Source organism: Ornithorhynchus anatinus, chromosome 14 (genome assembly GCF_004115215.2).
Source record: "Ornithorhynchus anatinus isolate Pmale09 chromosome 14, mOrnAna1.pri.v4, whole genome shotgun sequence".
In the NCBI taxonomy this organism is placed as follows: Eukaryota; Metazoa; Chordata; class Mammalia; order Monotremata; family Ornithorhynchidae; genus Ornithorhynchus; species Ornithorhynchus anatinus.
The window spans coordinates 18069510-18095499 of record NC_041741.1 but is presented as its reverse complement, the minus strand read 5'-3'; the positions used below and the strand labels follow the sequence as shown (position 1 = coordinate 18095499).

Sequence of the window (25990 nt, the reverse complement as noted above, 5' to 3'; positions counted from 1 at the left end):
GCATGATCTGTGGTTTGGGGTACATATATAAAACAGCTGTTTCAAGATAAAAATGAGCTCTTTTGAATTAAAATTCTTTTCTAACCACCACAGTCTAACACCACAGTGAGTCCTAACCACCACAGAATGGCTCTGTGTTCATTAAAAGACAAATTAGGTATGTAGCATTAATAGCTTCTATGCCAGAATCATTATTACTTTATTCTGAATTATGAGAAGGACATGTAGAGATCCCACAAAATCTAGTATCTCCAGTCCCACAGGGCAGTTAATCTGGCCATGGTCAGAGGAAATTAAAATAAAAGTTTTAGCCTTGCAGATCAGCTAATCCCCTTAACTGATTTAGCATTGTTTGGAAATAACTCCTGGTGTAGAATAGTTGTCTCTTGATTAGACAGTTAGGTGGATGGAGTCAATAAAAGCTATAGAAAATATCCAAGCTTCATTCTATCCTCTGGTTTCAACTTCTTCCTCCACTGGAGATTTCCCTTTACTATCTAGCAGGAAAACTATTTATTTAAAGTTTCATCTTCTCTTTCTTCTACTCTTTATCCCCCGGTTGGTGGAGGTAAAGAAGGATTTAATAGACCGAAGGCAGGAAACAGGAGAAAAAGCAGATAGGGAAGTCGGAGGTGGGGATAATAACAATAATAATAATGTTTGTTAAGCACTTACTGCTTGTCAAGCACTGTTCTAAGGAGGTCCAGCTCCTCCCATCTGGCAAAATCCAACTCCTTAGTACCAGTATTTGTGGGCAGGGAACATGTCAACCAACTCCGCTGCGTTGTATTCGCGAGGGCAAGGTTGGGGAACGTCTCTCTGTCTGGATGCCCTGGTGACAGAAGAAACGGTTGTAGGCATTATTTAAGCGCTTACTCTGTGCCAAGCCCCGTTCTAAGCGCTGGGGTAGATACGAGGTCATCAGCTTGCCCCATGTGGGGCTCACAGGTTGGGGAACGTCTCTCTGTCTGGATGCCCTGGTGGCAGAAGAAAAGGTTGTAGGCATAATAATAATATTTGTTAAGCGCTTACTCTGTGCCAAACCCCGTTCTAAGCACTGGGTAGATACGAGGTCATCAGGTTGCCCCATGTGGGGCTCACAGTCTTCATCCCCATTTTCCAGAGGAGATAACTGAGCCCAGAGAAGCGAAGTGTTAGCCCACGGTCACCCAGCTGACAAGCGGCGGAGCCGGGATTAAAACCCACGACATCTGACTCCCAAGACCGGGCTCTGTCTACTGAGCCACGCTGCTTCTCTAGTATTATTATTCCTATTACTGTTACGACAGCTGTTAGTAGCATTAATATTAGTATTATTATTGCTATTACAACTAACGCTGGGGCTACTGTTAGTATTATTTCTACTATCGCAACTCCTTAGGTTCTGGGAAATGTAGGCAAAAAGCCCTTTCACACCATGGAGTTTGAGACCGTGAACCCCATGGGGGCCACGGACTGTGTCCGACCTCATTAACTTGTATCTCCCCCCCCCCCGCCCCCACTGCCTGGCACGTAGTAAACGCTTAACAAATGCCATTAAAAATAGATAAATGCATGCTACTGTTCCATGATACAGGAAAACCACCGAGAAGGAATCTAATTTTATTATATATTCACTCTAAACTATCCCTGCCTTCTACTTTTAGACAGAAATAATCTTTGCTTTTGAACATTCTTATTATAGCTTTAGCTGTCTGTGTTGCATTTGTCAATCTCTGCTGTGGCATATCTTAGAGAAGACCACTGAAGTTCCTCCGTCACTCTACCGATACATTTATTCAGTTGTATTTCTTAAGCACCTACCGTAGGAAGGACACTGTGCTAGGTGCTTAGGAAAGTATAATAATAATAATAATAATGTTGGTATTTGTTAAGCGCTTACTATGTGCCGAGCACTGTTCTAAGCGCCGGGGTAAGACCCAGGGGAATCAGGTTGTCCCACGTGGGGCTCACGGTCTTAATCCCCATTTTACAGATGAGGTAACTGAGGCACCGAGAAGTGAAGTGACTTGCCCCGACTCACACAGCTGATGAGTGGCTGAGCCGGGATTCGAACCCATGACCTCTGACTCCAGAGCCCGTGCTCTTTCCGCTGAGCCACGCTGCTTCTCCAGTAATAAAAGCTACAGCCCCCTCGTAGATCTTCCAGAATAACGCAGGGAGGAGACAGGCATACCGATACAGTGGGTGATGTATGGGAAAACTGAATCGGTAATAACTGTATTTGTTAAGCACTTATTTGGAAAAACTGAATCGGTAATAATAACTGTATTTGCTAAGCACCTGTAATCCAGGCACAGTTCCAGTCCCACGTCGGGCTGAACGTTTGAAGGGGAGGGAGAGCAGATATATAATCCCCGTTTTGCAGAGGAGAAAACCGAGGGGCTTGTCCAGGGTCACGACAGGCAAGTGGCAGAGTTGGGATTAGAACCCGCGCCTCCTAAATCTCGCGAAAGTTCTCTTTCCACTCGGCCCCAGTGTTTCGGCCGCGAAGTAAATGGCTGTAGACGTAAATGACGAGGGTGGCTGCCTGAATGACTCAAGCTGCAGTGGTGGAATTCCTTTGGGGAATGTCTCCTGAAGAAAGGGATTTTCAGGAGAACTCTGAAGGTAGGTAGAACTGGGATTTGGCAGATTTACCCACTCTGAGAGCAGGTAAATCATCTAGTAATCAGTAACTCTGTCGGAGTTTCCCAGCGTTCTTCACACAGTAGGTGCTCAATAAATATTATTCATTAATTTTCCGACTCATTAAAGGAGTACGTGGACTTGTGGAGAGAGCGCGGGACAGGGAGTCAGAAGGACCTGGGTTCTAATCCCGGCTCTGCCAATTGCTTGCTGTGTGACCCGGGGCAAGTCACTTCACTTCTCTGTGACTCAGTTTCCGCAGCTGTAAAATGGGGATTCAATGACTTTTCTCCCTCCCACTGGGACCGTGAGCCCCACGATGAACGAGGATTGTGTCCAACCTAATTAAACTGTGTCTCCCCCAGCGTTTAGAACCGTGTTTGACACATAAGTGCTTAACAAGTACCATAAAAAAGGCAACCATTTGTCTCTTGTCCCGGAGGTTTAGTTATCCACCTGCTTGAGAACAAGGACTTGACCAGATGATCTTTTGAAGTCCTACTAGAGTTTTTATTTCCATGATCCTCTTTCTGCCCACACTAGAGATGTAACTGCTAGAGTCTAAACTTTCTGGAGGTGCACGAATCCTGGATTAAATACCTTATCATGTCTTCATATCCCATTAATAACCATTTGGCCCCTCCGTGGTTTCAAATTACGTACTTTTCATAAAAATAACGATATGGAATAAAAGACATGTGGCATGTAGCTATGCAGAGTAAATTTATCGCTGTTTCACATTCCTTCTGTTATGACCAACTGCTCACCATGGCAAAATAACACACTGAGAGTGAAGATCTTAAAAATCAGCCCCCAAACAGGCCTTGTTGGGCTTTAGAAAAAAAATCCATAAACTTGTCAAGGCGCTGGACATTAGAAAGAAAACCATTGATGAGCAAACCTCCCTAATGAATACAGTCTATCGGTATTCCTGCTAAGCTTTAGTAAAATGACGACATTCCCCAAGGAGGAGGGATTCTTCCTAATATTGGCATCCGAATGCCTTCCGGAAAAGGCAACCGAGTATCCTAACCGTGGTACTTTTTAGAATCATATTATGTGCCAAGCACTGAACTGAAAAACACTGATTGGGATTGAGTAGGCTTTAATTCCCATTTTACAGATGAGGAAACTGAGGCATTGAGAAGTGAAATGACTTGCCCGGAGTCACTCAGCAGAAAGGTGGGGGGGGGGGCCAGGATTAGAACCCAGGTCCCCCGACTCCCGGGCCCCCGCTCTTCCCAGTAGACCACACTGCTTCCCTATCCTGTTGAAAATGAAGATGTTTAGTGATAGATTAAAATCAGATGATCGTGGAATGATTTAGTCATCGGCCCTGGGAGTCAGCGTCTGCCTGAGTAGTTTCCTTTTGGTGAAGCTGGGCTGCACCTTTATCTTTCCACCACTGAAATCCTTCTTGAATGTACCTACATAGTCGCATCTTGGTATATGAGCTCAAGTCTTGGTTGAAACCTATTTTAGAACTGCTTTAAACAGAAGTTGAAAGTGAATAAAGGGAGCGTTGCTCACTTAACTTCTCTGTGCCTCAGTTCCCTCATCTGTAAAATGGGGATCAACTGTGAGCCTCACGTGGGACAACCTGATTACCCGGTATCTACTCCAGCGCTTAGAACAGTGCTCTGCACCTAGTAAACGCTTAACCAATGCCAACGTTATTATTACTATCTTCAAAATGGCTTCTCCCGTAGGCTTCTAAATCTAAAGTAAAGGTCCTGGGAATCCAGATCCATCCTAATAACGCACCCCTCAAACCGTCTCCACCCCACCCCCCGATACGGACAGATGGATTTGGAAATAATTTGAACGATCGAAAAGCGCAACCTTCCAGTTTCCTGCTCAGATGCTATCAGGTTCCTGCTTAGCGTCCCGGGTCAATTTTTCCGTTCCCGGAACTGGGTGGGGTCCCTCGGACCAGGGCACCTGCGGTGACAGCTGGCGTGAAAAACGATGAATTGTTTGTTGACGGTGTCTGTGGTGTGACTACTCCACCCTTGGCCCCGTTGAGAGATTTCTAATTTTATGAACTGTACCTTAGTCAGAACTATTCTATTGGTGGCAAAACTGCCAGAGAAGACACATGCATCTGTGTGTTTATGTTGACGTATTTGTATGTGTAAGCGTGGCTTAGTGGAAAGAGCCCGGGCTTGGGAGTCAGAGGTCGCGGGTTCTGATCCTCGCTCTGCCACTTGTCAGCTGTGTGACCTTGGGCAAGTCCACTTAACTTCTCTGTGCCTCAGTGACCCCATCTGGAAAATGGGGATGAAGACTCTGAGCCCCACATGGGACAGCCTGATCACCTCGTATCTCCCCCAGCGCTTAGAACGGTGCTCGGCACATAGTGAGCGCTTAACAAATGCCAACAGTATTGTTATGAATCCAGTCCCTTCTTACTCTCCTCATCTCTCTCTCTGACTCCTTCTCTCTCTCTGTCTCTCTCTCTCACACACACATTTAAATGCTGTCGGGTGGGTTCTTGCTTTAAAGTTCCGCGCTTTGCCATAGGAGAATCACTTCATGAACTGCTTGGATAAAAGCAGTTCTTTTCAAGAAGCGATCCAAAATCCCTTAATGCAATCACTTCCTTATCCGGCCCCCAAACGTAAGGTTTCAGTGAGCTCCTGCGGCGTATTAGTAAGAAGCATGACCTAGTGAAAAGAGCTCAGGCCTGGGTTCTAATCCCACCTCTGCCACTTATCTGCTGTTTGACCTTGGGAAAGTCACTTCACCTCTCTATGCCTCAGTTTCCTCCTCTATAAAATGGGGATCAAATCCTACTCCCTCCTACTTAAGCTATAAATCCCAAGAAGGACATGGACTCTACCCAACCTGATAACCTTCTATCTACCCAAGCATTTAGAACAATGCTTGGCGCATAGTACGTTCTTAGACTGTAGGCCCGTCGATTAATAATGATGTTGGTATTTGTTAAGCGCTTACTATGTGCAGAGCACTGTTCCAAGCGCCGGGGGAGATACAGGGTAACCAGGTCGTCCCACGTGAGGCTCACGGTTAATCCCCATTTGACAGATGAGGTAACTGAGGCACAGAGCAGTGAAGTGACTTGCCCACGGTCACACAGCTGACAAGTGGCAGAGCCGCGATTCGAACTCATGACCTCTGACTCCCAAGCCCATGCTCTTTCCACTGAGCCACACTGCTTCTCTGACTGTAAGCCCCTCGGAAGGGCAGGGACAGTCTCTGTCTGTTGCCGACTTGTCCATTCCGAGCGCTTAGTACAGTGCTCTGCACATAGTAAGCGCTCAATAAATACTATTGAATGAATAATAAATAACCTAACTATATGAATGTCAATCTTTCCTCTTACTGAAGGGCCGTCCCGGAGAAGCAGCGTGGCTCGGAGAAGCAGCGCGGCTCAGTGGAAAGAGCTCGGGCCTGGGAGTCAGAGGTCACGGGTTCGATTCCCGGCTCGGCCACTTGTGAGCTGGGTGACTGTGGGCAAGTCACTTCACTTCTCTGGGCCTCAGTTCCCTCATCTGTAAAATGGGGATGAGGACTGTGAGCCTCACGTGGGACAACCCGATTACCCTGTATCTCCCCCAGCGCTTGGAACTGTGCTCGGCACATAGTAAGCGCTTAGCAAATACAAATACCGACATTATTATCCTTTTCTTTGACTTGTATTTATCAACCCGTCCATCAGGCAGTGGAATTTATTGAACATCTACTCATTCGGGGTGGGGCAGGGTGACAAAAAATAAGTTATGCTCATATGATAATAATAATGGTGGTGTTTGTTAAGCGCTTACTATGTGCAAAGCACTGTTCTAAGCGCTGGGGGATACAAGGTGATCAGGTTGTCCCACGTGGGGCTCGCAGTTTTGATCCCCATTTTACAGATGAGGTGACTGAGGCACAGAGAAGTGTATAATATACATATATATGTATATGATAATGGTTAAGGATATGTACAGAAGCGCTGTGTGGGGAAGTGAGATTAACACCCTGATCCTTGGAGATAGTACTAAGCGAAGAGGTGATGCGATAAGGAGGGGAAATCGGGGGGCGGGATGAGGCAGGTAGGGCTTCCTGGAGGAGGTGAGATTTCAGTAGGTCTTTGAAGACGGAAAGAACGGTGGTCTGTTAGATATCGGGTTGAGGGGACTTCCCGGCAAGAGAAGAATATCAGAAAGATGAGGTGAAGGGAAATAGGTTGGCATTAGAAAAGGAAAGTGTTTGGACTGGGCTGTAGCGGAGAGCAGAGAGGATAGGAAGGGGAGAAAGAGCTAACTGAGTGTCTAAATGAAACTTGATTGAGTGTCCTGCTTAAGGGGGATGCTTTGGGGATGAGGAAAAATTTCTTGGTTGTGGCCCTTAGCTAGAGCCTAATGAACCTCTATTAAAAATAATGATTACTACTATGATTATCGAATAAGAAGCCATTCCTTGCACTTAAACCCTGTATTCACCTCACAACACTTGTGCACAAATCCCTAATTTATTTATTCATATTAATGTCCGTCTCTAGACATTCGTATTAATGTCTCTAGACTGCCGGCTCGTTTTGGGCCAAGGGTCCGCCAACTCTACCGTATCGTAGTCTCCCAAGTGCTAGCACAGTGCTCTGCAGACAGTAGATGCTCCGTAAATACGACAGATTGATTGATTAACCCAGTAGGGGCCATGACACAGCTTACAAAAGGATTTTAACCGAAATTATTTCCCCAGCAAATTTTGTACTCTTGATAAAAGTATCACAAAACACAGATTTAATGTTGGTATTTGTTAAGCGCTTACTATGTGCAGAGCACCGTTCTAAGCGCTGGGGTAGATACAGGGTCATCAGGTCGTCCCACGTGGGGCTCACAGTTAATCCCCACTTTACAGATGAGGGAACTGAGGCCCAGAGAAGTGAAGTGACTTGCCCACAGTCACACAGCCGACGAGTGGCGGAGCCGGGATTCGAACCCGTGACCTCTGACTCCCAAGCCCGGGCTTTTTCCACTGAGCCACGCTGAATCCTGCCTTAGCTAGCTCCTAAAGGCTGTTTAGTAGGGTAAAGGCCATACTGCCTCAGGCTCATCATAGGCACATTGTGAAAGCTAAAGGAAACAGGAGGGATTTATTTTTTTTTCACGACTGGAAGTTGGTGGAAACTGCAACTAATCAGTGGCAAGCGAAAAGAAATGAGAAGCTTCCTGTCCTTATAGGCTGAAGAAAGGCAAAATTCTCCTAGTGAAGGAGGCAGGAATGGGACCAGTTAGGGACCATTTTGTGTGATTGCGTCTTGTTTCACTGGTTTCGTCAATCCCGATGTGTCTCTCTCCAGTCCTTTCACCCCACCTGTACTCTGTGAGGCCCCCCAAGAGACAGGGATTATGTTTAGGATTCCACTTTTGAATTCTCTTAGTCCAGTGCTCTGCACACAGTAAGCATTTAATAAATTAAATAAATTACTACCATCCTGCCATCCTCACAAATGCTCATTTTTGTTGTCCTTTACATCTTTTGACTTAACCTGGGGAAAATCCCAAATTACCGATGCCGGATGTTCTCTGCTAGTCGCGCTGAAGAAGCCGCGAACGATTACTCCGCGTTAAATGGCAATGTGGTTTTATTACACTCCTTCAAAATGGACTTTTGAAAATACAATGCAATCATGCCCCTGTGCCTAATTGAACGGCTGTAGGAATAACTGAGTGGCGTAACCAAGCGCGGCTTCTTCCCTGATTCAAAAATGCGGGACTCCCGTCTGCCCGGTCTGCTACTAATCTACCGTATGGTTAATCACTGGTATTTATTCAGCACTTACCATGTGCAGAGCACTGTACTAAGCGCTTGGGACAGTACAGTGGAGCTGATAGACAACCCTTCACTCTATGCCCGTGAGGAGCTTGTTATTAATAATAATAATGGTATTTGTTAAATGCTTCCTATGCGCCAGACACTGTTACTAAGGGCTGGGATGGATACAAGATAAATAAATCGTGGTATTTGTTAAGCGCTTACTACGTGCGAAGCCCTGTTCTAAGCGCTGGGGGATACAAGGTGATCAGGTTGTCCCATGCGGGGCTCACAATTTTCATCCCCGTTTGACAGATGAGGTAACTGAGGCACAGAGAAGTTAAGTGACTTGCCCAAGGTCACACAGCTGACCAGCGGCAGAGCCGGGATTAGAACCCGTGACCTCTGACTCCCGAGCCCGCGCTCCTTCCACTGAGCCACGCTGCTTCGGGTTGGTCACAGCCTTCATCCCCGTTTTCCAGACGAGGGAACCGAGGCAGAGAGAAGTGAAGTGACTTGCCGAAGATGACACAGCGGAGAAGTGGCGGAGCCGGGATTTAGAACCCAGGTCCTTCTGACTCCCAGGACCCTGCTCTTTCCACCTGTCCCCGCTGTTTCGCAATTTACAGTCCGCCATCCCACGTGTGAGAAAGAAGAAACCTTCCCTCTTCCCATCCATCCAGTCATCCATTCCGTCAGACAGACAATCCCTCCCTTCCTCCCTCCCTGTTCTCTCCAGGGTTTTTCCCACAGTCCGGATGGAGCGTCTCATCGCAGAAGAAGCGCGGCGTAGTGGAAAGAGCCAGAGCTCCCGGATTCCGGTCCCGGCTCCGCCGCTCGTCTGCTGTGTGACCTTGAGCAGGCCACTTAACCTCTCTGTGCTTCAGTTAGCTCGTCTGTAAAACGGGGATTAAGGCTGTGAGCCCCACGTGGGACAACCTGATGACCTTGTATCTAGCCCAGCGCTTAGAACAGGGCTTGGCACATAGTAAGCGCTTAACAAATTATGATGATGATGATGACGATCAGGATCGATGGATGAATCTCAGACTTGGGGACTGAGAACCTGCACAGATTATAGTGACAGTAGTTTGCGCGAAACGACGCGGTCGAATTTACTGAGCGCTTACTGCACGCAAAGCACTGTACTAAGCGCTTGGGAGAACACACTACAACTCTCATTCCTTCCAGTCACCCTCCTGCAGGGACGCGGGATGCAGTGAGGTGGGATTTCAGCTCATCGCGAAGTGCGCGTGCAGGCAAAGACCAGGATTAGGACCCGGGTGTCGCGATTCGCGGAGCCGTGACCTTTCCGCTGGACCAAGCAGAGGGCTTCGTCTCCAGGCCGAAAGAATCACTCCCTCCCAGCGACTGTTGACCTTAACAGCCGTGGACTCTCCGGTTTTCAAAACTGGGGCCGTTAGGGGAGTCAGCAAGTGTGACCTGCGAAGTCTCGCTCGACTGCAGCTCCGCTGGTCCGCGGAATTTCTGCCTCCATAAATCCCCCTCGAACTCCTGTACGTATAGATTGACGTACTCCGCTATTTAGGCACCCGTCCATTTTTCCAGTCTCTTCTTCCTCCCATTGGGAATTTATTTTACGCCTCTAATTTGTAAGCTTTTTTAAAGGGAGGTGATAAGGTCTACTAATAATAAGAATGTTGGTGTTGGTTAAGCGCTTACGATGTGCAGGGCCCTGTTCTGAGCGCTGGGGGAGATACAAGGTAATCGGGTCGTCCCACGTGAGGCTCACGGTCTTGATCCCCATTTTACAGATGAGGTAACTGAGGCACAGAGAAGTTAAGTGACTTGCCCACCCGTCACACAGCCGCCGAGTGGCAGAGCCGGGATTCGAACCCATGTCCTCTGACTCCCAAGCCCGGGCTCTTTCCGCTGAGCTACGCCGTTTCTTATATCGTACTCTCCAAAGCTCTTAGTACAGGGAGGTATATTTATTATACAACAAATGCACACACATACACGCGCGTACAAATGTAGCATTCACTGGGGGCTTACTATATCCCAAACTCTGTGCTAAACACCGGGGAAGATACACGATAAGGAGATCGGACGTGATTCCTGTACCAAACAAAGCTAACCCTTTAAGAGGGCGGGAGAAGAGTTCTTTTATCCCCATTTTACAGATGAGAAAACTGAGGTATGGAGGTCACGCAGCCAGCAAGTGGAGGAGCCCGCACTTGAACCTAGGTTTTCCGACTCCCAAGCCCACGCTCTTTCCACTAGGCTTCACCGTCATCCAGTACACTACATCCAGTAGGCGTCCAATAAATGCGGATCGACCCCCAGCCAGAAGCCACCGATGGATCGACTGAGTCACGTTCCCCCTTAAACCAAAAAAACCCCGTCCCGAGGATGAAGCAGTCTTCTCACGTGGATAGATCCCGGACCTGGGAGGCAGAAGGATCTGAGTTTCATTTCCGGTTCTGCCACCCGTCTGCTGCGTGACCTTAGACGAATCCTTATCTTCTCTGTGCTTCGGTTGCCTCGTCCGTAAAACGGGGATTAAAACTGTGAGCCTCAAGTGGGACATGGCCTGTGTTCAACCTGATTATGTTGTATCTATCCCAGCGCTTAACACAGTGCCTGGCCCATAGTCAGTGCTTAACAAATAGCATTTTAAAAAAAAAAAGAACGAAGATAATTTGTCACTGTCCACAGGTCAGACTGCCCCATTCTTCCGGTCAGTCGGCCAACTGGCCGACTGGTATTTAATGTGCTCCGTCACGGTGTCTTCCTCCGTACCAAGCATTCGACCAAACCGTTTCTCTCTTTCCCGTCTCTCATCTCCATCCCCAGTAACCTCTTGGACTGTGTGTTTACTCTGGCAAAACCGAAGTCCATAAGAATGGGAGTTTCTTCCACTCTGATATTTTCTAAATTAACAAATAGGGTTGAAACAGAACCTTTATCCGCCTTAAGAAGCTTCCGTCTCCTTTGCGGAGCTTTCTACCTGCTCCTGTTCGTGTCCGCTGAGGAGAGGTGACAGAAACCCTCCAGTGTGTTTAATTTTCTATTCATCTTGTTTTCATTCTTAGATCCGCTCAGCAGAGTGTGTCTGAAGCCAAAAAACGCCACTGACGCGTTGAGCACCTACATTAATGCTAATTACATCCGGGTGAGTGAGTAAACGTGTTTCTCGGACCATCTTGTCGGAATGATTTTTTAATAGAGCAGACTCTGATAAATTTGATTTGATTTCTGATTCGTCTGCCTTGCTAATTAACCCTCATCATCCCCTGAGCTACATTCATCGCCCGCTAACTGCCAGGCTCCAGCAAGGGCTCGCGGATTCGCTCACGACTTATCTCACAAAACGCGGACCAGTGCGCGGTTTTACCGGAAAAGGAAAAGTCTAGTGAACCGGTCTGCGGTTTGGGCATCGCACCCTCAGCCCCACAGCACTTCTGTCCGCATCCATAGTTTATCTTACCGCCCGGCTCCCCGGCCCGTGTGAACAGGGAACACCTCTTCCAACACTGTCTTATTATACTCCCCCAAAAGCGTAGTAAGCGCTCATTAAATACCACCGACTGATCGATTCTGCCGTGGTCTCGTAAATTCCTTTCCCACCGTCTGTGTTGCTTTTGGAGCGAACGTCCCCTAAAATCTTTCAGTATTGGCGCAAGGCAGGATTGAAAGTCAATATTTTCGTGTCCGCTTCCAAACCAGGGTTACGGTGGTAAGGAGAGAGCTTTCATTGCTACCCAGGGACCGATGATCACCACCGTGAACGACTTCTGGCAGATGATCTGGCAGGAAGACAGCCCCGTCATCGTCATGATCACCAAGCTGAAAGAAAAAAATGAGGTAGGAACTCTCCGGAAGGATTGCAAGTGTGACCTAGAGGAAAGAGTGGGGGTCCAGGAGTCAGGAGGACCTGAGTTCTAATTCCTGCTCCGCCACATGTCTGCTCTGTGACCTGGGACGCGTCACTTAACCTCTCCGGGCCCCAGTTACCTCATCTGTAAAATGGGGATTCGGAGTGCGAGCCTCATGTGGGACAGGGACCGTGTCCGACCGGCTTAACTTGATCCACCCCGGCACTAGAACAGGGATCGGTACAGAGGAAGTGCTTAACGAGTACCGTGGCTCAGCGGAAAGAGCCTGGGCTTCGGAGTCAGAGGTCACGGGTTCCGCTCCCGGCTCCGCCACTTGTCGGCCGTGTGACTGTGGGCGAGTCACTTCACTTCTCTGGGCCTCAGTTCCCTCATCTGTAAAATGGGGATTAACTGTGAGCCTCGCGTGGGACAGCCTGATTACCCTGTATCTACCCCAGGGCTTAGAACGGTGCTCTGCACAGAGGAAGCGCTTAACAAAGAGCAACATTATTATTATTATTATTATAGTAATATTAATTATTATTATTATTTTGATCCTAGTTTCGCTATTTAGCTGCGTTGTGACTTTGGGAAAGTCACTTAACTTCTCTCTATCTCAATACCCTCTCCTAGTTAGAATGTGAACCCCTCGCGGGACTTGATTTTCTTGTATCTACCCCAGCACATAGTACAGTGCTTAGCATATAGTACATGCTTAATAAATACCACAACTATTATTATCATTATTATTATTCTGAGGGGCAAGCCTGGTTCTGCCCTGTTTCTTAGGGAGGAGCAGATAATGATAATTAATAATAATAATGATAATGATGGTATTCGTTAGGCGCTTCCTCTGTGCCGAGCACCGTTCTAAGCCCTGGGGTAGATACAGGGTAAGCAGGTCGTCCCACATGGGGCTCACACTTGGAATCCCCATTTTACAGATGAGGTAACTGAGGCACAGAGAAGATAAGTGACTTGCCCAAAGTCTCACAGCTGCTAAGTGGCGGAGCAGGGATTAGAACCCACAACCTCTGACTCCCAAGCCCGGGCTCTTTCCACTAAGCCACGCTGCACTGAGTAAGGGTTCTCTGGGTGCGTCGGAAAGAGCTCGGGTCTGGGAGTCAGGAGAGCTGGGTTCTAATCCTGGCTCTTCTTCTTCCTTGCTAAGTGACCTTGTCCAAGTCATTTAACTTTTCTGTGCCTCAGTATCCTCATCCAGAAATCTGGAAATGCAGTACTTGTCTCCTTTCCCTCCCCGTGCGTGACAGGGATCATGTCTCATGCAATCTAATTACCTCGTATCTACCCAGCGTTTGCACGTAGTAAATCCTTAACAAATATTCTCATTATTGGTGTTATTATCATCGTTATCATTACTGTAAGTATGAAACAAGAAAGTGACACATCGCCTGCTCAGAAGAAGCTGGAGGAGACAGACATAAAACTAGTTACCGAGTAACAAAATAAGTAATTGAATGTAATTGAATGAACATGTATGTATAAATGCTGAGGGTGGTGGATATGAGAATGGCGTTCAGTACAGTGCCCGGAATAGAGTAAGCACTTAATAAATACCACGAAGAAAAAAAATCCTAGCGGTAACTGAAGGGTTTATACGATTTGGGATGCCGAGAATTAATCAGGGAAGGCGAGATGGAGGAGGTGGGCTTTCAGGGGGCTTTGCATATGGGGCTGCTGTGTTTCTGTCAGATTTGGGGAGCGAGACTGTGCCGGGTCAGGGGGAAGAAGGAGCACGGCCTCGTGGAAAGAGCAGGGGCCTGGGAGTCAGAGGACCTGGGTTCTAATTCCGGCTCTGCCAAATGCTGGCTGTGGGACCTTGGGCAAGTCACTTCACTTCTCTGTGCCTCGGCTCTCAGTTCTCCTTCAGAACAGAAGCTTGTCGTGGGCAGGGAATATGGTAAGGTCGTAGAGCGCTCTGCACACAGTGAGCCCTCAGTAGATAATAACGTTGGTATTTGCTAAGCGCTTACTAGGTGCAGAGCACTGTTCTAAGCGCTGGAGTAGATACAGGGTCATCAGGTTGTCCCACGTGAGGCTCACGGTCTTCATCCCCATTTTCCAGATTGAGGTAATTGAGGCCCAGAGAAGTGAAGTGACTTGCCCACAGTCACACAGCTGCCAAGTGGCAGAGCCGGGATTCGAACCCGTGATCTCCGACTCCCAAGCCCGGGCTCTTTCCACTGAGCCATGCCGCTTCCCATACTATCGGCCGACTGAGTGATTCAGACCGATTAGACTGTGATCCCGTCATTGGGCAGGGATTGTCTCTCTCTGTTGCCAAGTTGTACATTCCAAGCGCTTAGTACGGTGCTCCGCACATAGGAAGCGCTCAATAAATACTACTGAACGAACGAATGAATGATTCCCTCTCTCTTAGGCCGTGAGCCCCATGCGGCACAGGGACTGTGTCCAACCTAGAGAAGCAGCGTGGCTCAGTGGAAAGAGCCTGGGCTTCGGAGTCAGGGGTCATGAGTTCGACTCCCAGCTCTGCCACTTGTCAGCTGTGTGACTGTGGGCAAGTCACTTAACTTCTCTGTGCCTCAGTTCCCTCATCTGTAAAAAGAGGGATTAAAAGTGTGTGAGCCCCACGTGGGACGACCTGATTACCCTGTACCTTCCCCAGCGCTTAGAACAGTGCTCGGCACCTAGTAAGCGCTTAACGAATACCAACATTATTATTATTATTATTATTATTAACCTATCTCCTTGCATCTACCCCAGCGCTTAGAAGAGTGTTTGACACATAATAAGTGCTTAACAGTAAAAAAAAAATGTAACTCAGGAGCTAGGTAGTCTTGCCCGTGTAATTTAGAGAAACAAAGAGAGAAGATGAAATGTCATTCCGCGTTCGGCAGCGGACGTTCTTATGAAGTTGGGGTTCAGAGCATTTAGGACCCGATCGCAGCGTTTCAGAGTGGTTGATATTGCTATTATCTTAGTGTGTGCAGAGGGCTCTGCGTACAAAGTGTGTAATTATCTCGATGGTCCTCGGAGGAAGGGAGGGGTAGGTTTTGCCATCCTTCCTTAGGAGATAGGAAACAGAGGCCCAGCAGAGGAAAGTGACTTAAACGCTTTGATACTCACCCCACCACAGCCCATAAGTAAATATCCTTTTACTCGGTTGCTTCCCCTAGGAGTCATTTATTTTAAGGTCTGTCCTTCTGGTAGACTGGAAGCTTTTTGAGGTCAGGGATCGTGCCTGTCCGCTCTAATGCACTCTCCCAGGCACTTGTTACGGTGGTCTGAACACACGAAGTGCTCAGTAAATACCATTGATCGATCGATTGATTGATCGATCAGGCATGAGCTCCCTGAGAAGTCCCAGTGCATATTACAGTACTTCCTACATGATAAACTCTTAAAAATACTATTATTAATAAGAATTATTACTATTTGTCTGCAGCAATAATGAACACCTACATGGCACCACCTGCTCTTGTTCTTCCTCTGGTCTTAAGGGGACAAAAATGTCACTCCTTCTGGACCTGAGAAGCAATTTTACCTGATTACATTCATAATATGGAGTGCAAGAAAGTCTGTCCATAACTGAAAAATCCTTCTGCTAGATTTTAAGCTCCTTAAGGATTAAGATCATGTCTACTAACTCTGTTGTCCTCTCCCAAGCACTTATTACGGTGCCCTTAATAAATACCATCTATGGATTTATTGATAATCTAGAGAAGCCCAAATGTTTTGACTGATTGCTGGTGGATTTGCAAACCAGGAATATGGCCGGTGCTTTGAATTTTAGCTTCCGAAATCTATTTCCCATCTCTGTAATTTATTAAATTGTCTTTCTCCCTCTCTAGAGCGTGAGCTTGCCGTGGGCCGGGATCGTCTCCGTTTATTGCCGTGTCGTGCTTTCCCGAACATTTAGTACAGTGCTCTGCACACAGTAAGTGCTCAGTAAATACGGATGGAACGATTGATTCTGAAAGATGTCTGGGGGCACCGTAAGACTATTTTGAAGAAACGGCTCGAGTTCTGTCCTTCAGATCCTTCATTCAGTCGTTCGTTTAAGCCTATTTATTGAGCACCTGGGAGAGTACAGTATAACGATCAGTGTCACGTGCCTGGATTTCCACAGAGCCGGCTATACCGATAGGGCACGCTGTCACCGTGAGCATGTGGGAAGTTTTCACTATTGATCTGCTCCTGAAAACCTCCCGCTGCCCAGACAGTTCAGAAATGCAATCTGGGAGGTTATAGAGGAAATTCTGAAATTTCAGCTATTCAAACAAAACGGAGAGAAGAATGGCTTTGAAAAGAAGGGCGCAGTGGATTTCAGACTCTCAGGAAACCATCTGAATAACAAATTTGCACTGCCCGTTCAGTTGGTGTTTACCGTCATTGTTCGGGGCAGACGGCAGTCATTTCCTCCCAGTAGCAAGGGAGGGCGAGAGACTGAGAGGGCCATCTTTAGGAATTCCCAGGCTACGTGGAATGGGCTCCTGTTTGATCCCAGCGTTCCAAAGGGACACTGAGGCCGCAGTGGACAGCGAGTGCTATTACATTCGTTCGTTCATTCAATCGTATTTATTGAGCACTTACTGGGTGCAGAGCACTGTACTAAGTGCTTGGGAGAGTACGATGTAACATCACGAGTTTTCAGTCAAGAGGGGGAGACAGACGTTAATATAAATAAATAAATAACAGGTCTGTACATAAGCCAGTGAGGCCGGGAGGGGTGATTATGCAATTCCAGCCTTTTACTGGGCACTTTTTATGTTTTATTTTTTGCAAAATGGGATTGGCACAAGATATAGAGAACCTAAAATCTTCTTGCTTTTAAGAAGAAATAAAAATGAATGGCTGTCTTCCCCACTAGGCTGTTATCTCCTTGAGGACAGGGGTCATGTCCATCAACTCTATTGTACTGTACTCTCCCAGGTGCTTAGGAAAATGTTCTGCATAAAGATCTCGATAAATACCATCGATGAATAGATTGGGTTGGACATACTAGTTTAAAATCCCCTGCCCCTCCTACCTGACCTCGCTGTTCTCCTGCTGTAATCCAGCGCGCACACTTCACTCCTCTAACATCAACCTCTTCGCCGGGCGGCAATCTCGTCTATCTCACCGCCGACCTCTCGCCCACGTCCAGCCTCTGGCCTGGAACACCCTCTCTCTTCATAACCAACAGATAATGACTCTCCCCAGCTTCAAAGCCTTATTGAAGGCCCATCTCTTCCAATAGGCCTTCCCCGACTAAGCCCTCATTTCCCCTTTCCCACTCCCTTCTGGGTCACCCTTGCGCTTGGATTTGCTCCCTTTATTCACCCCTCCCTCAGTCCCCTTCCATCGATCAATCAATCGAGTGTATTTATCGAGCGCTTACTAGGTGCAGAGCACTTTTCTAAGGGCTTGGGAGAGTTCAACACAACAGAATTGGCAGACGCGTTCCGTGCCCATAACAAGCTTATATGTGTCTACCAACTCTGTTATAGTGTTATATTGCTACATTTTACACTCCCAACCACTTACTACAGTGCTCATCACACAGAGCGCGATCAATAAGTACGATTGATTGATTGAGTGGTTGTTTCCATCAAAATTGCAAGAGAAGGGGACCAGATGATTTTTAAATGGTTGTTTCGTGCTGCTTGGAAATCACCCCAGTTGAAGCTCTAGGGCCCAAATTCCTCGAATCAGTGCTGTGCAAATAGGAAGTAATTCTTTCAACCTGAACTGTAAGTATTTGCCCCATAAAATTTCCTCCACTTCACTCTAACACCAATCAACTAAAATAGGGTGAAAGTACATAAGTTGAGTTTTAACCAGATCCAGGAAGAGAGTGGATAAAACCAGCTTGTCCAGATCTGGGGCTTCCCAACACACCAGGCCAAAACCACTTTATCTTTAATGCCATTTAGGAGCAGAGGGGTGAGGAATGGCTGTAATGTTATTGTCTTATTTATTGATATATATAGTCAGTCAGTCAGTCATATTTACTGAACGTTTATTGTGTGCCGAGCACTCTACTAAGCGCTTGGGAGACTCCAGTTCAACAATAAACAGACATATTCCCTGCCCACAATGAGCTTACAGTCTTGAGGACAAGCTTGAACCATTCGCAGCCATTCGCATGGCATCTGGTCTGGAAATCATCAGCTCCTAAGCAGAACATTGTTATTTGAATGAAACATTTTCACAAAATATTTTCTTAGAGTCTATGCCCATTCTCAAAATATCTGTTTACTGGCTAGTTAACAGGAGCTAATGGTGGGGCCAGTGCCTTTAATTACACATTTACACTCTTAAAAATGGGATGAAGTAGCTGAGAGAGCCAATAAAAGCACCATTATTTGTAGACGACAAAAACATGCGGTTGGATTTTTAAAAAAAACAAGAAGCTGTTAAAATTTAAAAAAAATACGATTCTCGAAAGTGTGAGATCCCATATGCTCTTAATTCAGAACTGTTCAGTAAGCAGGGCATGGGTTTTTTTAGGATTAAGAAACATGGTAGGAGAGCAACACAGCCGAGTGGATAGAGCACGGGCCTGGGAGTCAGTGGGATCTGGGTTCTCATTCTGACTCCGCCACTTGTCTGCTGTGTCCCTTCAGTCCTCCGTGCCTCAGTTACCTCACCGATCAAATGGGGATTGAGGCTGGGACGGGGACGGGGTCTCTGTCCAACCCGACTTGCTCGTGTCCACCCCGGTGCTTAATACGGTGCCTGGAAGTGCTTAACGAATAACAAATACCACAGTTTTCATGTACGATTGGTCGGGACTTAATGCTACATTTTATTTCCGGGACTGCGTGGTTAATAATCTGTTCGGCTAAGGGCTTAGTATGACACGTCAGACTTGATAGGTACTGAATCAGTGGTATTTCTACCGCCACCATGACTTCTATGGCTAAGATTTACTGGCAGCGGAAGCTCGAGATATATCATAATGGTTTCCTCTTTCAGCTCTTTCCTCCTCTAGATGGTAAGCTTCCTGTTGTCAGGGGACACGTCTACCGCGTCTACTCTGTTACACTGTACTCTATCAAGTGCTTGGCACAGCGCTCTGCACCCAGTAAGTTCTCAGTAAAAATGATCGATTGATTAATGATGACGACTGTGGCATTTTTAAGCATTTCCCAAGTGCCAAGCATTATATACTAAGCACTGTGGTAGATACAGTCACTTAATCAATGGTATTTATTGAGCGCGCACTGTGTGCAGAGCACTGTTCTGAGGACGTGGGGGAGTACAGATAGGAAACAGTCCCTGTTCCACATCAGTAGGATGGAAAACAGAGAACAGAGAAGCTAAGTGACGTGCCCGAGGTCACGTAGTAAATAAGTGGTGAAGCCAGGATTAGAGCCCAGGCCCCCGACTCCCGGGCCTTGGACTTCCTACTAGGCCACAGTGCTTCTTCTCCTCTCAAAATGGCACCTGGAGAGTTACCAGTCTTCTACCAGTCTCGGCTTCAGGTGGAAGAGTTAAGCAGAGGCCTACCCATTCCATTCCTAGCTTGGGCAGTGGCTAGCGAGTGGAAGGTGATCTGCTACAAGTCAAAACTCACCTGTGCTGGCCAGCGGTGGCAAGGGAGAGAGTCGAGGGCGGAGTCTCGAGTTGACTGCGCGGAAGGAGGCGATGGTAAACCACTTCCGGATTTTTACCCAGAAAACTCTACGGATACGCTACCGGAACGATTGCAGGTGGAGGCGGGGTGTTCCGGGAGAGATGTGTCCGTGGATTCGCCGTGGGTCGGAGACGACTCGACAGCGTGAGACGAGACAAGACGGTGCTTCTCGATCCCTCCTAATTATATCTCTCTCTCTCAACTGCCCCCACTCCATCCCATTACCCACTTTGTTCCCTCCGAGGGAATTTTGGGGTCTGAGACCTCGCAAGTACTTTTTGCTCCTATGTCAGAGCTTCTGTGTGTGCAGCTGGGACTGTGTAGAATTCCCTAGATTTTGGAGATATACCTCCTTTTTAAGTTCAGACACATTCAAGATCTTTAAAGAGTTCCATTTGCTACTCCTCCCTCCATTCCACAGAATTAGACCACATCTAATTCCCAAACGTGTTTTTTTTCCCAGCACTTAATACAATACTCGGCACAGTCAGCGCTTAATAAATACTATTAGGACTAATTCTACGGTCTTTTAGGCATGCAGCCTGACCTACCGGAAAGAAAACAGGCCTGGAAGTTCTGATCCTGAGTTCTAATCCCAGCTCTTCTACCTTGAGCAAATCCCCAGGCTTCTTTGTGCCTCAGTTTCCTCATCTGTAAAATGGGCATCCAATACCCGTTCTCCCTTCCACTTAGACTGTGAGCCCCAGGTGAGGCAGGGACTGTATGCGGCCTAATTAGGGAAGCAGCACGGCCCAGTGGCTAGACCACGGACCTGGGAGTGAGAAGGTCATGGGTTCTGATCCTGCTTCCGCCACTTACCAGCTGTGTGACCTTGGGGAGGTCACTTCACTTCTCTGGGCTTCCCTCGGCTGTAAAATGGGGATTAAGACTGTGAACTCTACGTTGGACAAGAACTGTGTCCAATCCAATTATCTTATATCTACCCCGGTGCTTAGAACAGTTCCTGGCACATAATAAGCGCTTAACAAATACCGTTATCATTATTTTCTTGAACCTACCCCAGGCCTTAGTACAGTGCTTGGCATCTAGTAGGTGTTTAGTGAATACCGTCAGTATCATCACTATTCCTTGCTCTCTCAAGACAACTGTTTTCTCTTACCTAGCTGTGTCAGTATTCTAATTCCTTGGGATTAGATTGGATTTGGGAGATATAATTGCAGGTTCCAGTGAGTGAATTCATGTAAATACACTGGGAAAAACCCACCAAAGCAACTAGAGGCACAGGGCTCATTTTGAACACGAGAGCTCTCCTAAACCCGGGAAGTACAGGCGAACGTAAAATTGCAAGAAGCCCGGTGGCGGTTCCTACTCATTGGACATTCATCTAAACTCCGTGTGTCCGTGAGCTGTATATTTAGAATCCGTTTCATTTGTTTGAGAGGAAACAGGTGACTATCTATTCTGGAAAAGCTAACAAAGGCTGGGAGCCGACACCAAGAGAGAGCGAGGTTAGGAGCAGTTATAATTCTGATAAAAGTACTTCAACCCAAACCGGGTGTGGATGTATATACAACAGAAGTGGTCAGTAACTCTCGCTTTTGGTTTCCTTTACTCATGCACAAAGGAGTGTATGTGCATAGTCCCAATTTAAAAGCTCGAATCTTTCTGTAATGAGAGTGTTTAATGAAGCAGTGATATGTATTGAGCACTTAATAATCTTAATAATAATAATCTTGGTATTTGTTAAGCGCTTACTATGTGCAGAGCACTGTTCTAAGCGCTGGGGTAGACACAGGGGAATCAGGATGTCCCACGTGGGGCTCACAGTCTTAATCCCCATTTTACAGATGAGGTAACTGAGGCACAGAGAAGTGAAGTGACAGTCACACAGCTGACAAGTGGCAGATCCGGGATTCGAACCACACTATACTGTTTGGGGGAGCTCACCCCTCTTCTCTCTTCCTCTTTTTAATAATAATGAACAGCTTGGCCGAGTGGAAACAATAAGGGCCTGGGAGTCAGAGGACCTGGGTTTTCACCTTGGTTCTGCCCCTTCTCTGCTAGGTGACCTTGGGACAGTCACTTAACTTCTCTGGGCCTCCAGTTCCTCATCTGTGCGATGTTGACTGAATACTTTTTCTCCTCCTATTTAGGCCGTGAGCCACCTGCGGAAAAGAGACAGTGTCCAACTTGACTAATCTATGTCTATCCCAGCACTTAGTACAGGGCTTGGCACATAGTAAGCACTTAACAAACATTGTTATTATTACTGCTACTAATAACAACTTCCTACGGAATAATTTCTCCTAGGAAAAACCCCACTCATCCCTGCCTTTTTTTCAAAAATGCCCCAAGCTTCTGTTCTCCTCTCAATCAGTCGTGTTGACTGAGTGTTTACTATGTTCAAAGCTCTGTGCCGAGCACAGTGAGAGCGTGACCTAACCGTAAAACAGAGTTGGTAGACACATTCCCTGCTCATGATGACTTTAGAGTCTAGAGGAGGAGACAGACAACGATATAAATAACTAAATCACGGAGATCTTCGTAAGCGCTATGGGGCCGAGGGGGTAAATAAAGGGAGCAAATCGCGGCAACGCGGAACTCGACTACTTTCTTGTGAAATAGCTGGGACTCCGGGGTGAAAAATGAGCTATAGTGCTGCGAAATGGAGATGGGGAATTAAAGATTGTTTGTTGACACAGTGCTTGCTGCTAATTGCTTCGCTGGTGAAGAGTTAAGGAAAACCCTCCAGTTGAGAGCTCTCGAGTCTAAGGATATCTATCTTTATCTATCTATGCCTATCTTTAATAAGCAACTTGTTCACTGGTGTTGATAATACAGTTTTATTCTCTTTATGTTACTGCGTTCTTATAAGGAGGAAGCTCAGGGTGCTTCCATTTATCCAGAAGGCTCCGAAGAGGGTTTAAGTATCGCTGCGAGACGGGGAGTGCCTTCACACTGACACCATTCTTGTCCTTTTAGCTGCGGGCCCCTCCCCCGGGGAGGATGGACAATCTTCACCACTAAATTCTCAGTCTGGATAATGGGGCGTACATGGGCCACCAGGTGGCTGCTCTGCCTCTGAATGCCTTCTGATTTTTCCCATGCATTTTTGAGAGGTTTCTGTGGCTTTCCTTGGCACCTTTTGGAGGCAGAAGCTGTAAGATGCCCCGTAACTCCGGGACTCTTGCACTGACACAGATGATGCTCCTCTGAACCCAATCCGATTGGTCAGTATGATTTCTTTTAGTAAACCCGTTGGATGTGAGATATTTTGTAAGGGGATGAATTGCTATTTAAACCGTCTTTCTGGGTCTTTAACCTTTAATCTTTACCGTTCTAGCTAATTGGGCCCTAAAGCGGCAGTTAGACTATAGACCTACCGCCTGATTATCTGGCATTCAGCAGCGACTAATGCTCAAATGATTTCCTTCTGTTTGAAGAGCATCAGGATGGAAATCCCTTTTTTATTGCAGGCTGTGCCACTGAAGGGGCGATTTCACTGTAATAGAAATGGTCTATAACCTGCCTGTTGCTCCGTAGCTCCTGACACGTGACGGGTTTCAAAATCATGTTTCAGAATGTTGTGATGGACGTGCAGGATGAAAGCCTCTTTTTCCTTATTATGCCCTGTGATTTCAAGATGATTTATCTTCTGCTTCCTTTCTTTTACTCTGTAGAATTAGGAGAGATGATTTTGCAACGTTAGGTTCTCAGTTACATTTGCAGTAGTTTTGACAAAGCAGGTGTAATCTAGGCTTCTGTCCCTAGTTGTTTAACTGATATTAACTAATAAGTAATGTTTGACCAGTGAATTAAGGGTTGGCTTTATAAAAATCCCCCTGCTTGCCTTTGAACAAAGTCTTGGCACCTTGGTTTGGTAACAGAAAACATACAACAAATTTGGCTATATTGGTAAAGTGAGAAAACCTAACTGCTTAGGTCAAATAGTAATTTTACATTTTTTCATTGAGCAATAGTATATTTCTAGTGCTTTAAGAGACAAACTTCAGTTAACTGCTAACTGGATTTGGAAAGTTTATTCCTGAATGAGCATGAGTTCAGCATACACTTTGTTTTATAATTGTCAGTTGTCCCAGAAAAGTTTCACCTGAATTTTGACCACAATATAAAGCCTTAATCGTATCTTAGGACTATGACGGAAGTCAGATATCATGACGAAAGGTGGTCTTGATTTCTAATACTGCAGTAGTAAGTGTTTTCCTTTGATTGCTATTATTATGAACCCTCGCTTTCATACATTAGTCTTTTTATCAACCTCATGAGGTAGAAGAGTGTTGCTCTCTGCATTCTCTGAACCAGAAACCCGTAGCGGGATCCAGGACTCCTTCTCGCAGTGGCTACTTCTTCTCCAAGATTTGCTAGTTTCGAATCCTGAGGAAACAATAATAATAATGATAATGATGCTATCTGTTAAGCACTTACTTATACGAAGCACTGTTTTAAGTGCCGGGGTTAGATACAAGCTAATCCGGTTCTCCCACGTCTTAATCCCCATTTTCCAGATGAGGTAACTGAGGCACAGAGAAGTGAATTGACTTGCCCAAAGTCACCCAGCTGATAAGTGGCGAGCCGGGATTAGAACCCTCGACCTCTGACTCCCAAACCCGTGCTCTTTCCACTAAACCGCCATGCTTCCCTAACAGCGTCACTCTAGAGCAGCTGAGGTAGTTCTTTGACAGCAATCTCTTTAACAAATATGTTTACTGATGGAAGGGATAGCAGTAATTATCCAAGCGTCATAATGAGTTCATTCATTCTTTCAGTCATATTTATTGGGCGCTTACTGTGTGCAGAACACCGTACTAAGCGTTTGGGACAGTACATTACAACACCAAACAAAAACATTCCCTGCCCACGAGTTCACAGTCTTCGAGGTGGAATGATCTTTAGGGTCTTAGAATACTAACTGTGGTATTTGTTAAACCCTTACTATGTACTGTACTAAACACCTGAGGAGATATAAAATAATATGGCTGGGCACGATCCCTGTCCCACATGGGACTCACAGTAGGAGGAAGAATGGGTATTTAATCCCCGTTTTACAGATGAGGAAGTCGAGGCCCCGAGAAGTTGTGACCTGCCCAAGGTCACACATAATAGAGAAGCAGCGTGGCTCAGTGGAAAGAGCGCGGGCTTGGGAGTCAGAGGTCACGGGTTCGAATCCCCACTCCGCTGCTAGTCAGCTGTGTGACCTTGGGCAAGTCACTTCACTTCTCTGGGCCTCAGTGACCTCATCTGCCAAATGGGGAGTAAGACTGTGAGCCCCACATGGGACAACCTGATCACCTTGTATCCCCCAGCGCTTAGAACAGTGCTTTGCACATAGTGAGCGCCTAACAAATAACACAATTTATTTTTATAATAATGAATAATTATTGATAACGTGCAAGCGAGTAGCAGAGCTGGGATTAGACACCCAAGGCCGTGGTCTTTTCATTAGGCCGCACCACTTCTCAGTGGAAAAACCCGCTCAGGACCCTACGGTATTTTCCCATGGAGTAACAGTTCCCAATTTCTGATCATCCTCTTATCCCCATTTAGACTGTGAGCTCGTTATTGGGCAGGGATTGTCTCTATCTGTTGCCCAATTGTACATTCCAAGCGCTTAGTACAGTGCTCTACACATAGTAAGCGCTCAATAAATACTATTGAGTGAATCCATCTAGTTAAAGAAACTGATACCTTCTGAAGGATTTTGAAATGCTGGTGGTGTTGAGAGCAATCCAGACTATTAATATTTACTAGGTTAATCTGTGTTTTTTTCCTCCAGAAATGTGTACTCTACTGGCCTGAGAAGAGAGGAATCTATGGAAAAGTTGAAGTTTTGGTTATCGGTGTGAAAGAATGTGATAACTACACAGTCCGTGACCTTACCCTAAAGGTAATGATCCTCTCGCTTAGAATTGGTGCTCTATTCTATTTCTTAGAATAGAAAGTGAATATTTTAGCATCAAGTTTCTAGAACGCGTTATTCTTCTATGGGGGAATTGATGCACATTAAATAATGGCACAGTAGGTTAAAAGAAATTCAATCATTCAGGGTCTGAAAAAAAGTTAAATTCCATTCATAATGCATTTTTTGCACTAGAAAGAGCATAGGGAAGGGTTGTTAAACGGATTCCTGATGTCAGGTTTTGGACCCCATTTCGAATAGCTTAGCTGTCATACATAT

At 46.4% G+C, this 25990-nt stretch overlaps 1 protein-coding gene and 1 non-coding gene across 4 annotated transcripts in view; both read left to right on the top strand.

The window, feature by feature from the left end:
- The window catches only part of PTPRR (protein tyrosine phosphatase receptor type R), a 193879-nt gene that overhangs the window by 152589 nt on the left and 15300 nt on the right, over positions 1–25990 (top strand). For all 3 annotated transcript variants that reach the window (XM_007666312.3, XM_007666311.3, XM_007666313.3), the window contains 3 exons: positions 11448–11527; positions 12082–12219; positions 25589–25699. In XM_007666312.3, the coding sequence (XP_007664502.1) occupies positions 11448–11527; positions 12082–12219; positions 25589–25699 (329 nt within the window). The remainder of the gene's footprint in view (positions 1–11447; positions 11528–12081; positions 12220–25588; positions 25700–25990) is intronic.
- Positions 19626–19763, top strand: LOC114816775. The gene has a single exon (XR_003764582.1). It is a non-coding gene; the product is annotated as a small nucleolar RNA SNORA7 (small nucleolar RNA).